The sequence below is a fragment of the Molossus molossus genome, unplaced genomic scaffold (assembly GCF_014108415.1).
Source record: "Molossus molossus isolate mMolMol1 unplaced genomic scaffold, mMolMol1.p scaffold_m16_p_11, whole genome shotgun sequence".
In the NCBI taxonomy this organism is placed as follows: Eukaryota; Metazoa; Chordata; class Mammalia; order Chiroptera; family Molossidae; genus Molossus; species Molossus molossus.
The window spans coordinates 24,475,880-24,491,578 of record NW_023425346.1 but is presented as its reverse complement, the minus strand read 5'-3'; the positions used below and the strand labels follow the sequence as shown (position 1 = coordinate 24,491,578).

The following is a 15,699-nucleotide window of genomic DNA, read 5'->3' as shown; positions in this document are numbered from 1 at the left end:
TTTATAACAAAATTTATTATAAAATGATACAATAATTATTTCCTGCCACCTGATTTTAACATTTTTGCCAAGGAAGATATAGTTTCATAAATAAGATACTCGATGCATATTTATTCTTTAGCTAATTCAGTAATCAGCTAAAATATTGCTACCTTATGAAATTATTTCTTACATTCTCAGAAAATTATTTTTTATCTTACCTTTACTCTAAATAATACTCTGCTCGCTATTAATTCTTTTACCATTTTTTATTCTACTTGTATTTATTGTTAATTGAATATCAATATTTACTCAATTACATGCATGGAAAGCTGGAGATAGACATTGTGAACACAGGATGAATGAAAACCAGTTTTAATCTACTGGGAAGGAAGATGCATACAAAGTGATTTGTGCAATACTCCGCATTAAGCACAACTACAAAGATAAGCACAGGTTATTATGAGAGCAATAAGGAGGATAATGACTTAGACTGAGGTAGTCAAGAGGCTTCCTTGAGGAGGCATGCATGAATCTTAATGTTTGAATAGTAGTTTCCTGAGTAAAGAAGTATAGAAGAAATGGCATGAGAAACGACATAGAGATGAGAAATGATGTGATGAGCATGTGTACAAGGGAGTGAGGGCAGCTACAAACAGTCATCTGAAAGTAGTGTCAGGTTACTTCTTCATTTCCAATTTGGATGCCTTTTATTTCTTTATCTACTGTGATTGCTGTGACTAAGACTTCCAATACTGTGTCGAATAGAAGTTGTAGTAATGGTCATCCATGTCCTGTTCCTGATCTTAGAGGAAAGGCTTTCAGCTTTGTACTATTAAGCACACATTAGCCTTTACTATGTTGAGGTATGTACCTTCTATACCCACCTTGTTGAAAGTTTGCATTGTAAAAGGTGTTGAATTTTGTCAAATGTTTTCTGTACATCTACTGAGTTAAACATATGATTTTATCCTTCATTTTGTGAATGTGATGTATCACATTCATTTATTTATGGATATTAAAATATCCTTGTATCCCTGCAATAAATTCCACTTGGTCATTGTATATAATCCTTTTACTGTACTGTTGAATCTGATTTGCTAATATTATTACTGAGAATTTTTGCAACTGTCCCTTAAGAATATAGGCATAGTTTGGCCTGTGTGGCTCAGTGACTGAGCATTGACCCATGCACTGTGAGGTCGCCAGTTCGATTTCCACTCAGGACATGCCCAGGTTGTGGGCCTGATCTCCAGTGGGGGGCATGCAGGAGGCAGTCAATCGATGTTCTGTCTCATCAATGTTTCTATCTCTCTCTCTCTCTCATTTCCTCTCTCTCTAAAATCAATAAAGGAAAAAAAAATTTTTTTAAAGAATATAGGTCTTTGATTTTGGTATCAGAGTGATGTTGGTTTCAGAGAATGAAATGGAAGCAGTGATTCCTCTTTGATTTTTTTGAAATAGTTTAAGAAGGCTAGGTAGAATTCATCTGAGAACCAACTGGGCCTGGATTTTTATTTTTGGGGAGTTGTTTTTATTACTATTTCAGATTCATTGCTAGTTATTGGTCTGTTTAGATTTTGTGTTTCTTCTTAATTTAGTCTTGAAGGTTATATGCTTCTAGAAATTTATGCATTTTGCCTAGATTGTCAAATTTGTTGGTATATAATTGTTTATAATATTTTTCATTATTCTTTGTATTTTTGTGGTGGTATTTGTAAATTCTTCTCTTTCATGTATGATTTTATTTATTTGGCTCTCTCTTTACTTGAGGAGTTTGTCTATAGGTTTTTCTATTTCATTTATTTTTTTCAAATAACTAATCTAGTGGTATTGATCTTTTTTATTGCTTTTTAAATTTTTATTTTGTCTATTTTCACTCTGATCTTTGAATACTTTTTTTGTTTACTTAGGTTTAGTTTGTTCTTCCTTTCCTAGTTCCTTTAGGTACACTATTAAATTGTTTATTTGGAATGTTTTTATTTCTTGATGTGGGCCCATACCACTAGGAACTTTTCTCTTATAACTGCTTTTGCTGCATCCCATTTTCAGTTTTCTCAAGTTGGTTTTGGATTTTCTGTTTGATTTCCTCTTGGTCCATGGGCTGTTTAGTAGCATGTCGTTTAATCTCCACATATGTATTACTCTTGTTGCTGGTGGTGGGTTTTTTTTGTTTGTTTGTTTCAGTATTCTTCCTGTGGTTAATTTCTAGTTTTATGCCATTGTGGTCAGAAAAGATGCTTGATATGATTTTAATCTTCTTAATTTACTGAAGCCTGTTTTGTGGCCTAATATGTGATCTATCTTAGAAAACGTTCCATGTGCACTTGAAAAATGTGTACTCTTCAGTTTTTGGATTAAATGTTTTAAAATGTCTATTAAGATAATCTGGTCTAATGTGACATATAAGGCATTATTTTCTGATTAATTTTCTGTCTACATGATCTGTCCATTGATGCAAATGGGTTATTAAAACTGCTACTATTATTGTATTACTGTCACTTTCTCCCTGTATGTTCATTAATATTTGTGTTACATATTTAGGTGCTCCTTTGTTGTATGTTTAGATATTTATGACATGTAAAATTTTAACTTGTTGATGGCAAGAATGCATACCGTCATGCTTGATCATTAACTCACTGAGCTTTTGTAGCTGTGCAGTCCAAACTCTTGCACAAGATTCTGTGGAACTAACTAGGAAGAGAATATGGAAGCTTCCTTGAGTTTATTCCCAATATAGGTTGAGCAAAAACTGCAACTTTACTATAAAATTATAGGTAAAGTTTATGGCTTCTAAGTATTTGTAAGAGGTTTGGGTGTTGATTCTCTGGGAAGTTTGAAAGGGGCTTCTTGGTCATCTTATATCCCCTGAAATACACATAGCCCTCAATAAAAAAATATTAATTTACATAGTTTTAAAGTTTTAGCATATTTTGTTTAAAAAAATTATTATGGTGTTTATTTTCTGAAAGACCAAACAGAGAACAATTGTATACTGATTTGTGAACACATTAGCTATGATTCAATTATAACAAAGTAAAATATATTATTTCAAGCTAGAAAACAATCATAAGTTCATAAGTGTATATCTGTAACTTGCAAATTAAATGATGGGCATAAACATTCATCACCATTGAGGACAGACATGTTTTTGATTCTTTAATAATGTTAATAATTACATCCTTATCCTGAAGGAAATGTTTATATTTTGACTTACCATTAAGTACAATAAACATGAACAATTTCAAGTATGTTTTAAAACTAATTTTTCACGTAACTTAATTTTAAGCTTAATTTTTCCTTTCTGAAAATACATGATTCTACTGTGCAGCCAAATATTTTAGCTTTTAATATAACAAATTCATAGACAGGTGACTTTGAAATATATAGAAATGTCTGATTACTTATTTTCAAGATATTTTCTACACCTTTTTTTATTTCCTTGGGCAGCGTTAATTAAACTTAGATTTTTCTCCTTATGCAAAAGAACTACCAAAATATTTCCTCTTTTATTTTAAATGTATAAAGACAATACTCTGTCAAGCTGAAACTTTAAAAATACATAAAATTACTAATGTATCAGCTTGTATAATCTTCATTTTAATATATTATAAACTTTACATCTTTTATTTAACAATTAATACTTTATTACATTTATTTTGTAAGAGGTATTAAGTGCTTTAACAAACATTGATTTATTTAATCCTCATGGCAATTCTATTATTCCCAAGTTACATATTGGAAAACTGAAGAGAAATATTAAATAATTTGTTTTTGTCACTGAGCCATTGAACAGTAGAGCTGAGATTTTTAACTCAGAAAATCAGAACGCAGTACCAAAGACTTTAGTTACTATGCTACATTTCTCTCCTCAGATGACTTCTTAAGTAAGTTATTTTTTCACCAGTAGTGATGATGAAAAAAAGCCAAACACATTTGCTGGAAAAGCCTCTGTTGGTAAGGTGTTCACTCCATCTCTGTCTGATTTACTAATTTGAAGCATCACGTAGAAACCAGACATTTGATGAACACGGTTTCTGTCTTCTCCCTATTCAAAAATAAAACACAGTGACAGTGTTTTTGGAACAGGATGATGGTTTCCTGAAGAAATGTCTGAGCAGGTGTCCCCTGAAGAAACATCTATTCAACACGCTGCCTCAGTTTTACAGCTTCGCTTTGGAGTTCAAAACAGAATAAATGAAAGCAATTTCTCCTTGGAGCTGCTATCAGTCCTCCTCTAATCTGGAGAAGATGAGAGGGTGACAGCACATTGTTGTTCTCATATGTTACCTGAAAGTCAGAATTAGGCACATAAAGATTGTGAGAACTAACTTAATGAATATGTAAAACAGCACCATGCAATTGCTTTGAAGAGAAAAAGAACAATGAATGCTTAAGAAAATGTGATTTTTTTTTTTTTTTTGTTACCCTGAGAGGAAAAAAGTTCAAAACTTGAAAATGGAATTGCTTTTATAAAAAGTATGCTTAATGCAAATTTCATTCAGAACACAAAAGCAAGACATGCATATATTTCTTTTTGATAAAAGAGTAATTTAAAAGAGTATGTACATTATCCAAGGTTTTATAACATTGTGCCTTAAGGGAATTAAGATATCTAAATCCTTTGAAGACTACAGATTTGATTTTATTTACTCACAAGGATGGAGTTCTTCGTGATGGTTTTTGCTCCAAGAAAATAGCCCATTAGTGTTTGTATTGATTTGCCTTTCTCAAATTGAAAGAAACAAATGCAATTCATTAGCACTTTATTACTGAACCCCTTTTAATATGGGATTTTGAGAACTTAGGTCTTTATTAACCTCCAAAATTTTTGAAGAAATGCTTTCAAAGTTGGAAAGAAATAGAACGCCAGCTGAATTTATATCCACACCCAGGCATCTGATAAATTCAGAACTAGTTGTCATAGTAGTTTTTGCTCACCACTTTCCTGGAAATGATCTTATTGACCCTCCCTCCTGTTGTGAAGAAGAGCTCTTTTATTAAATTGGTTCTTTCTCTGAACTAGGTTTCCATGAACCCTACTGTGAATCTCTCCTAATCCAAATGCTATCTAGTCTTCATGGATCAGCCAAAGTCTCATTTCTTTACTGAAACTTTCTCTGATGACATTGGCTGACTTTGCTTTCCTCTCCATTTCTGTAACCTTCATAGTCTGCTCTGGAGGTTTCTACTGGTACGTCACGGCACAGAGTGTACCAAAATGGGGCAGGATTGGACAGTAGTTGCTGCACCAATACTGCTAAACCTTTCTTTAATTTTTTTTTTATTGATATTTGAGAGAGGGGAAGAGAGAGGGAAAGAGAGAGAGAGAAACATCAAAGAGAGACAACATTGATTGGCTGCCTCCTGCATGCCTCCCTCTGGGGATCTGGCCCACAACCTGGACATGTGTCCTGACCGGGACTCGAACCAGTGACTTCTTGGTGCATGGGTCGATGCTCAACCACTGAGCCACACCGGCCGGGCAAACCTTTCTTTTTTATTGTACAATCTACTAGTTTAAAAATATTTCATTTATAATGCATGTGTTTATTTATTATTTTATTAACAAATATTTACTTATAAAGAATATATATTATTGCATGGCCAGTGTGGCTCAGTGGTTGAGCATTGACCCATACTCTAACAGGTCACCAGTTCGATTCCCAGTCAGGGCACATATCCAGGTTGTGGGCCCAATCCCCAGTAGAGGGGCATGCAGGAGGCGGCCCATCAGTGTTCTCTCTCATTGATGTTTCAATCTCTCTTTTCCTCTCTTTCTCTAATATCAATAAAAAAATTTTTTTTTTAAAGAATAGTCCAGCCAGTGTGCTCAGTGGTTGAGCATCGACCCATGCACCAAGAGGTTGCCGGTTCAATTCCTGGTCAGAACAAATAACCCAGGTTGTGGGCCAAATCCCCAGTGGGGAGCATGCAGGAGGAAGCCAACTAATGTTCTTTCTCATCAATGTTTCTGTCTTTCTCTCCCTCTCACTTCCTCTCTCTAAATTCAAGAAAGAAAATAAATAAATAAATAAGAATATATATTATTACTATCTTAAATATTATGATTTAAAACATTATAAAATATGTACTCAAAAATTGAATCTTAAAAATGAGGAACAAAAAATGTAAAATACATGATTTTTACATTTTTTTACATTGCTTTGGATTTTCTTGTTTTTCCTAGTCAGTCCCTACAGTGTGTATATATATTTAACTTTGATGTCACTTGTCTATAACATGACTTGATGTGTTTAATATATATATCAACTTGTTCTAAAGATGTTTTATATAGATTCCAAAAATGCAGAAAATGCAATGAGATGAGCAATTTAGATGGTGGAAATGAGTGCTAAAAGAAAAAAGTAGGGAAAACAAATAAGGTGAATCAAGAGCTAAAATGCACGTTGTAAGATTCTGTACTCTTGCTAGAAGTAGGCATTACATTTATATGCCATTTAACTAATTTAGTTATTACAATTTAACTAATTACAGAACAAAGAGAATACAATTTAACTGATAACCAGTGCAGAGAAATATGACTAATTTCAGGTCTCACAGTATCTATATAGGTTAAAAAATCAAAATGTAAAAAAACATCCCTAAGGCATAAGACACACCTGTAGTTTGATACAAGCCTGCTTACTGGGAGTAGAAATGCATCTGAGAAATGAGCTGCCTTGCGATTTGGCTCGATTCTGACATTAAAGAACAATGGTCTTTAACAGATCTGGGATCAGGATCAACTGAATAATATTTTTTTTTTCGAATGAATGGCCTCTCCCAACAGGAGGAGAAAAAAAAAATCTCCAAATCTGATATTCTGAAGACTATGTCATACTCTTTTCTCCCTTGTCATTCCTTAAAAATCTTTTTCTTAGTGAGCCATTAACATCAATGAGATTGTAACAGGGGTGAGTGAGGGATGGGGTGGGATGGGAGTAGTATTTTATAATAAAAATATTCACAAGATCTTAGACCCTGTTAAATAACAAGTGTTGTTCTTATCTGTACCACTGATGAGTAACTAGTAATTCTCAACTTGCACTTGACCCGCAGACTAAGCAATTTAAAATCTCTGACATGTGGCTGCACTTTGGTATATATTTTACATTTTACCAGGTAATTCCAATAGGCAAGCCATTTGCGAATTATTGAACTTCAACTATGTAAAGGCAGACCTATTTGGGAGTTAGGAGACAATGGTCAGAGAGGGTTTCTTTGTTGAGTAATCAGAAAAGGGAGGGGATGATAAGTGAGAAGAGAGGATAGATATCGAGAGGGGAACATGGGAGCTGGGGAGAGGTAGGAGGCCAGGGCACCATAAAAAGCTACCACTTGAAAAAGTGCTTATGGTCGGTGTGGCCAGAGTACCTATTAGAATAAGGATATTTAATTTTTACCTTGAAGTTTTGATACTGTTATAGTAAATCTCCAAATCCCATGTTTTAATAAATTCTGTGGCATTGTTTATATTTCAAGTTTGTATTTCATGTATCAGTAGTTCTGCCTGTGAATATGGGCGGGAGAATAAGAAGTGAATTAGGGAAAAAAACTAAATTGGGTATCTAGGTGGAAATGGCACAGCACAGGAATAAAATATTGCATTGAGATGCATGATGATTGGAGAATGTAGGAGTGATATGAAGAAATCTCTTCTTCCAAAACAATGGAGATGATTTTTAAGAGTGAAAGACAGGGTTTGGATTAGAAGTAACTGTCACATCTGTCAAAGTGTTAGAATAAAAATCAGTTTGGAAACCATTACCTTAACTAAGCAAGAGGAATTAATAAATTACAGGTCCTTAAGGCAGCCTTTGTAAGTGCAGAAACAATTATATTTCTGGGTGTATCTGTTAAGGTCACAACTGATAAATGACAATAAAAACCATGAAGAATGCTTATATTGATGACCTCAAAAGAATAAAGCTGTCTGCAATCAGCTCATCTCAAAGGGATATTTAATAATTAAAATCTATGTGAAGGAGGTGGTTGGAGGGGTGGTAGGGGCAGGGACATTGTTTTTTCTAATCCCAACAATCAGAGTTGAAGTGAGGTCTGTATAAACACAAGTACCTTGAGTTTATAGGGACTGTATTCGGCCAGGCCTTATTTTATGTAACAGCAAAAGCTAAAATAAAAGAACCATAACAAAATCTTAACAGTTTTCTCTTTGAGCTAACAGAGCACACTAATTTGACAGTAGTTGAATAGCCATGAATAAAATATCCGTTAGAAGCTAGGACTCAAATTTATCACGAAATCGGAACACACTTCATATAGAATTTTCTATAAATTATATGCTTTTGGGACTGAGCATAACTGCATTTTTTTCCCTTTATTGATTTTAGAGAGAGAGGAAGTGAGAGGGAGAGACAGAAACATCAATGAGAGTGAACATCAACTGGATGCCTCCTGCATGTCCCCCACTGGAAGTTTGGCCCACAACCCAGGCATGTGTCCTGACTAGGAATCTAACTAGTGACCTCTTGGTGCATGGGTCAATGCTCAACCACTGAGGTACATAGGCCGGACACTTGTTTGTTTGTTTGTTTAAGAATGGGGTAGAGTATAATGGGTCCAACAGAAAGGGAAAAAGAAAAGTGAGAGATAAATTAAGCTATCAAAGTTGGTAAATTTTAGTACTCACCATTTGGAGCTGCCCTGAAGTAGTTCTGTATGTTGGACTTTCTCAACGAGTTATATGTAAGCTCTATGAAAGTTTTACCAGAACCTATTACTAAAGATTTCTGTTTTTTTGCAAAATTTGTATAATTTTGTTAGTTTATAAACCTGGGCAAAGTAAGTGTTTTAAGTGTCAAGCAGATTCTGAGCTTTGATGTCTTCATTGAGCAAATTATTATGTTAGGAACTAATCTATTCTCATTACCAGATCCAATGGTAAAAGTTAGTTCTTTTCAGAAATATTTGTTTATGCCACAGTTTTCTTAAAGTTAAAATAAAATTTATAGTAATATTTCTGTCTAATAAATGAGGGGGTAACTTCTAGTTTTTAGAGCCTCACCAACCATGCCGATAAATTTTTTGCTATTGATTAGTCTTTTCACACTACATGCTAGATCCCTACATCCACATTTAGACTTGGTAAAATAAAGCTGGTTTTAAATTAGCAGAAATATATTAATAAAAGATATAAAAAACCTTCTCTTTCAAACACTAGTTACAGAATTAATTATATATATATTTGGTGTCTTCAGTTTCTCTTACTCTTATATCCCTTAGATTCCCTGTTAAATAATGTCAGCAGGTGGATATGGCTACACCAATGCAAAACAAAACTATGATTCTTCCCTCCCTCCCTCCATGCAGCCCTCTCTCTCTTCCTGTCTTGCCTTCTTTCTCTTTCATTTCTTTATAGCTCTTTTTAATCTAATAATCAATAATTCCCAAATTCCTTTTATCTTCATAATTTTTGTCTTTAGCCACATAGTATTTGCCCTTATTTGCATAAAAATCATAACAATACCGATAACAGGAGCCAGGGAGGTTTACAATCTTTTGATGTTTTCAGAGCTAAGTTTGGGTATAATTACTTTTACCAAAGTTCTGCTTGTTTTTGATATGTGTATTTCTCCTCCCAGAATCCCAGAAAAACTAATAGTATAACGCTTGGCATTGCGTGATAAATGTTAGAAGATATAGAGCTTTAGAAATATATTACAGTATTTATAAAAGACCCATAGAAAATAATCTCAGGATTTTTGCTTCTCAGACCTACCCAGAACTGGTCAAGAAAGAAAGAAAGAAAAATACTAGTTATTGGGCAGGAAGCTAAAATAATAAACTCACTTTTACTGCTTAATAATAGCACATTTAAAGCCATGCTTTAGTCGAAGCCTGCCATTTGCCCCTTATCTGCCAGGGTGGACACTGTCAACCAAGGTAGACAGCATGTTTCAACAGTTCCTGGAAATAGAATCTTTAGCATTTTTGCTTGTACCAAAGCTACAGGCATCTCTACTAAAGCTCTTCATAGTGGATTGGCTAGATAGGAAGAGAATGGTGGAGTTCAACAATAGTTGCAGCAAATCTATATTGTAGATTCTTAATTAGGAGAAAATTGGAAAATTGAGATAATATGAAAGAAAAGAGAGAGGGAGGGAGGGAGGGAGGGAGGGAAGGAAGGAAGGAAGAAAGGAAGGAAGGAAGGAAGGAGGAAGGAAGGAAGGAAGGAAGGAAGGAAGGAAGGAAGGAAGGAAGGAAGGAAGGAAGGAAGGAAGGAGGAAGGAAGGAAGGAAGGAGGAAGGAAGGAAGGAAGGAAGGAAACTCTACCTACTGAAGCTATCCTGTGACTCAGCAATTCTACCTCTGAGTCTGTAGACAACAGAAATGATATAGTATGTCCCCTGAAGGACACAGACAAGAATGTTTATATCATTATTCAAAATAGCCAGAAATTAGACTGAATATCCAAAATAGGTAAATAGGTTATGGTATTTTCATACCATGGAAAAGCAAAGTACATGCAATGAAAAAGCTGAATTTGAAAATCATGATACTGAATAAGAGAAGTTAGATTAAAGAATATATACTGAATGATACTACTTACAGAAAATTCAGAAAACTAATCTATGCTGAAAGAAGTCAGGATAGTGGCTGTCCACTGAAGAACAGGGGGACTTTTGAGGGTGTATGGACACATAGGGGTCCTTGGGCTGCTTATGGTGATCTATATCTTAATCTGGGTGGTGCTTACATTGCTATGTCCCATAAAAAAATTAATCAAACCCTGGCCATTTTGGCTCAGCAGTTAGAACTTTAGCCCACGAACCAAAGGGTAGAGGGTTTGATTCCCATTCAAAGGCACATACCTGAGTGGCAGGTTCCATCCCAGGCCTGGTCAGGGCTGTGTGGGAAGCAATCAATCAATGTATGTCTCTCTCTCTCTCCCCCTTCCTTCCTCCTTGCTTTCCACTCTCTCTAAGAAAATCAATGGAAAAATATCTTCAAGTGAGGATTAACAACAAAAAAAAAGTTAATCAACCTGTACACTGAAGATTTATACACTTAAATATGCATAAATTATAAGGGTATAATAAAAAATTAGCAATTCACCTCAGAGGGAAGTCTCTAGTGATATACCAAAAGCATATATTTAAATCCAGTTTAACATACGTATCACTGGCTTGAGTAAAGATAGAAAGTCTACTTATTAAGTAAGTGGATATTACAAAAGAATTCATTGAATAACATGATTTTTTTAAATGTCAGCAGTTAGGACCTCTGAACAAATTTAACAAGTTGGAATTTAATAGGATAAATATAAAGTTCTACAGTTAAAAAAAAAAAAATGTGCCCCAGCTGGGTGGCTCAGTTGGTTGGAGCATCATCCTATACACCAAAAAGGTTGTGGGATGATTCCTGGTCTGGGCACATACCTAGGTTGAGGGTTTGATCCCCGGTGAGGGCTTATTCAGGAGGCAGCCGATGGATGTTTCTCTCTCACATTGATGTTTCTCTGTGTGTGTCTCTCTCTCACCCTCCCTTCCTTTCTCTCTAAAACCAATAAACATATGCTCGGGTGAGGGTTTTTTTTTGTTTTTGTTTTTTAAATGTGGTGTAATAAAAGCATAGTAAACTAATACACTATATTTTATTTTGTTGTTTTTTATGTCTGCATGGTGCTTTCTCACACAACATGTAAATTTAAACCAGAAAACATGATTTTGAATTTTCTAGGACCCAGCAGCCCAAGATAACTCAGAGGCTGGTGTGCTCACAACAAGCGATCAATACATGCTGGCTAATTAATCATAAGAAAATAGATACCTAAGAGTGAAAGTACTTAAAAGAGACTTGTATTCCCTGTTTCCTATTTTCAGATACAATCAGCATAATCTACCCTCTGTCGATGGTTATTGCTTCTACTCAACTCTAAAGTTTACCTTTTCTCAGTGTCATAAAAGGCCTCTCCCTTGTTTTACAGACAAATATGACAGGTGGCTTTTCTTTTAATTCTGGCTGCAATTATAATGCCCTAAAGCTGGCTACCAATATCTGTACAGTTATCCTAGAAAATGGTTACCAATTGTACTGTTTGTTGTGTATATGTGGAGCTAGTGTGACTGCGTTGGCAAAGCTGGGTCAATTGCAATTCCTACTTATGAACAATCTCACAGTCTATTTCTAAGAAGAAATGAAAAGTTGCAACTTCAGCTGGTGGTGATGAAGGTTTGTGCAAGATGCAGCAGTACGTGTGAGAAAGAATGCTTCCTGGTTATATGGATAAAATTTTGCTGGGGTGGCAGAACTCTTCGAGAGTAACACAAAAGTAAGGGTCACATGTAAAAACTAGTGTCCTTTTTTCTAATATTTATAAAGATTTTTGTAAAGTCTTCTTTGAACTCCTGCAAAACTTCTTGTCTGTACTATTTATAATCTGGTCATGCCATACTGTTGTGAACTGTTAGTCATTTTTTTTTATATAAAATTCTGTTCTTTAATGAGCTTATAAAGTTTCTTACGGTGAGAACTGTGTCTCCCTTGTAGGTATTCCCAGTCAGTCTTCATACAGCACATCACATGTGTTCACTTATTCACCAAATGTTTACTTGGAGCTTACTATGTGCACTATTCCTTCTGCCAGGACTAAAGCAGTGAACACAATAAAGTCCTAGCCCTTAAAAAGAGTATAGTCCTGCCCTGGACAGTTTGGCTCAGTAGTGCATCAGCCCAAGGACCAAAGGGCTGCAGGTTGGATTCCTGTCAAAAGCAGATACCAGGGTTGCAGGCTCAATCCCCAGCGTGTTTGGGGTCCTTCAGGAGGCAACCAATCAATGTGTCTGTCTCACATCGATGTTTCTCTTTCTCTCCCTCCCTTCCCTCCAGTCTATCTAAAAATCAGTGGAAAAATATCCTCGGGTGAAGATTAACAATAATAAAATATATTATAGTCCTGTGAGACATGACAGACTCTAAACAGCAACAACAACAAAGCAATAAACATACAATTGTTTGCAGTAATAAATCCTATAATAGAAAAAATAGATGTGGTAAGAAAGACAGAGAATAGCAAGGGAATAATTCTATGGAGTAGGCAGAGGAAAATTCAGTAAGAAGGGAACTATTTAGGCTAAGAAAATACTGTGCATATGTCTGGGGTTGGGAGAAAATTCCAGACACAAAGAAAAGTAATATAAAGAACCTTAGACTGTACAACATTTGGCTTGTTTCGGGAAGAGGAATGTTTGTGTTATTAGAGATGGGTAAATGAGGTGAGAGTGAAGGACATCATGTGAAAGAAGGGGGAAGGATGTGGGTAGATCTTGGATGGCATAGGAAGGAACTTTCCTTTCACCTTTGATGAGATGGGTCATATTACTAAGTGAGTGGAAGGGAAATGAATGATTTTACCTATTTTTAAAAGAGTAACAGTGTACTCTAAGTGGAGAAAAGGCTCATGAGAAAATGGGAGCTGAGGCAGAGGTGGGAGCTGAGCAGTGAGTTCGGAAGCTATTGCAGTAGTTCAGGCAAGAAGTAATGGCGACTCGGACTACATTAGATAGCAGAGTGTGAGAGGTGGTTGGAAGATGGATATCATTTGAAACAATAATAAAAAGAGCCTAAATACTTGGTAATAGATTTAACATGAGAGTATTTGGTTATGGATTAGATCAGCAGTATGAGGAAAAGTGATTAAGAGTTATATGAGGATTTTAGCCCATGAAACAAAGAATGGAACTATCAGCCATCGCATCCCACAGCATGGGAGGTTGTCATTGGAAGACTGCTAGGGAAGCCGGTTTCAGGTAGAAATCCAGAATTTGCCTTTTGTATGTCAAGATTGCTTTTCTATATACAAGTGGAGATGCAAAGTAGGCTGTTGGATATTTGGATCGAATGTTTGGACTTGGTTTATACTGCTTAATATTTATGCAAAAATAATGCTTATTTATTTTATTGATTCAAGCTTTCAATAATGAAAACATGTTCACTGATACTTTTACAAAATAGGAAAAATCAAACAAGTTTTTGCCTTCCGGTTATATATTTGAAAATGGTATCTCTGTTCTGCTTTACACAATCGTGTATTTGACTTGATCATTGTTGAGGATGGAGTATTTGGAATCATTCCTTAAATAGGTAAACAAAAAAAAAAAATACATTGACTGTAATTCATTTGAAACTGAATCCCAAACTTATCAATAAATGGTTTATTATACTAATTGTTTTTTCTTTATTTCCATAGTCCGTCACTCTGCCAAATAGAAATTATATTGATCTTAAATGATTTGTTCTTCAAATGGCCATGTAGATCATGACACAAACACTTACCTAGTTGGTCGCAAATTTATTATTTATTGATTTATCCCCAGTGTGTTTCTGGTGGCTGTACTTAGAATCATTAGACTATAATTGCTGCCTGTATGCATATGTACATATATTTTATTTATAACCTTTCGACACATTCTTCATTCAAATATTAAAATGCACTGTTATTTAAAGACTCTATGATAGCATAGAGCCATTCTTTAAGTATTTTAATGACTATTTGTACAATGAGAGCTTGAAAAATAATCTAAGGGCCTTGTAGTTGACATTTGCCAAACTAGTATCTCAGAAGGAATAATTGGATGATAGACATTTTTAAGGCTTTATACATTTTGAATGACCTTATTCTTAAAACACCCTTGATGTAGTAGTAGAAATGCCCTTATGTTTCTTTCTATTCCTTCTCCTTTGAGACTGTGTTGAATTGATTGTCTCTAGTATTATTCCTTTTATATTTAGAGGACTCGGACACTGGTATAGGGATGAAAAGAAAAATTATCTGAAATAACATGGTTTGATATCAAGATGGCAAATTCATAGGGGTCAAGATAAGTATTTACTGAGTTAAAGTAAGTGAGAAAATGAAGAAAAAATAATAAAGAATGGAATAGGTCATTTCCACAGCTATTTCAAAAATATTAAAACACATTTGACTAGGTTCTTTCATATTGTTTTAATAACTGTGTTACTATTTGTATTAGTAAATCATCCTGAAGAACAATAATACATTATCAGCACATCCAGGATACTAACTTCCAAAACACTGATGCACTGTGATCCTAATATGTACACTGATACTTTTTATAGCATGTGTGTGTGTGTGTGTTTTTCTCTCTATCTCATCCATAGAAAATGATACAATCTACTGGACAGACATGGGCTTCAATAAAATCAGCCGAGCTAAAAGAGATCAAACTTGGAAAGAAGATATTGTTACCAATGGCTTGGGAAGAGTGGAAGGGATAGCTGTTGACTGGATTGCTGGTATAACCCATGGCTTTTTCTGTTTTTGTGCCACACCTATTTTTGAGGGCTCAATCTGCTTCATAAAAATTCTGAGTTACTCCTAACAATTTTTTTTTTTTTTTTTTACTTTTAGCCACAGGGGTAAATAGTTTCTTTTACTTTTGGCTCAATTCTTTCCAATGCTTTGGAGCCTTTTGGTAAGTGTTTTTATGTGGAAGCAGATTATGTAGTGTTAACTTTGCCCGAGTCTCCCGAGAGCTCCATGAGGCAGGTAAACAGAAGTGTTAGTTCTCTTTTGCCTGAAGTTAAGTAGAGTTAAAATAGATTTCTTCTCCAAGTGAGAGAAGTTTCAACTTATTTTTAACATATAAATGTATCATTGAATGGTATAAACTACAGATGTGTGAGATTTAGGAGGTGTTTGCATATTAATTTATACTTTTTTAATGAGAAAATGTA

General features: G+C 34.8%; 1 protein-coding gene across 1 annotated transcript in view; it reads left to right on the top strand.

Annotated features, from left to right (window-relative positions):
• The window catches only part of LRP1B (LDL receptor related protein 1B), a 1,816,022-nt gene that overhangs the window by 1,344,301 nt on the left and 456,022 nt on the right, over window positions 1-15,699 (top strand). The window contains exon 36 of the mRNA XM_036254023.1: window positions 15,124-15,258. Coding sequence (XP_036109916.1) covers window positions 15,124-15,258 — 135 coding nt within the window. The remainder of the gene's footprint in view (window positions 1-15,123; window positions 15,259-15,699) is intronic.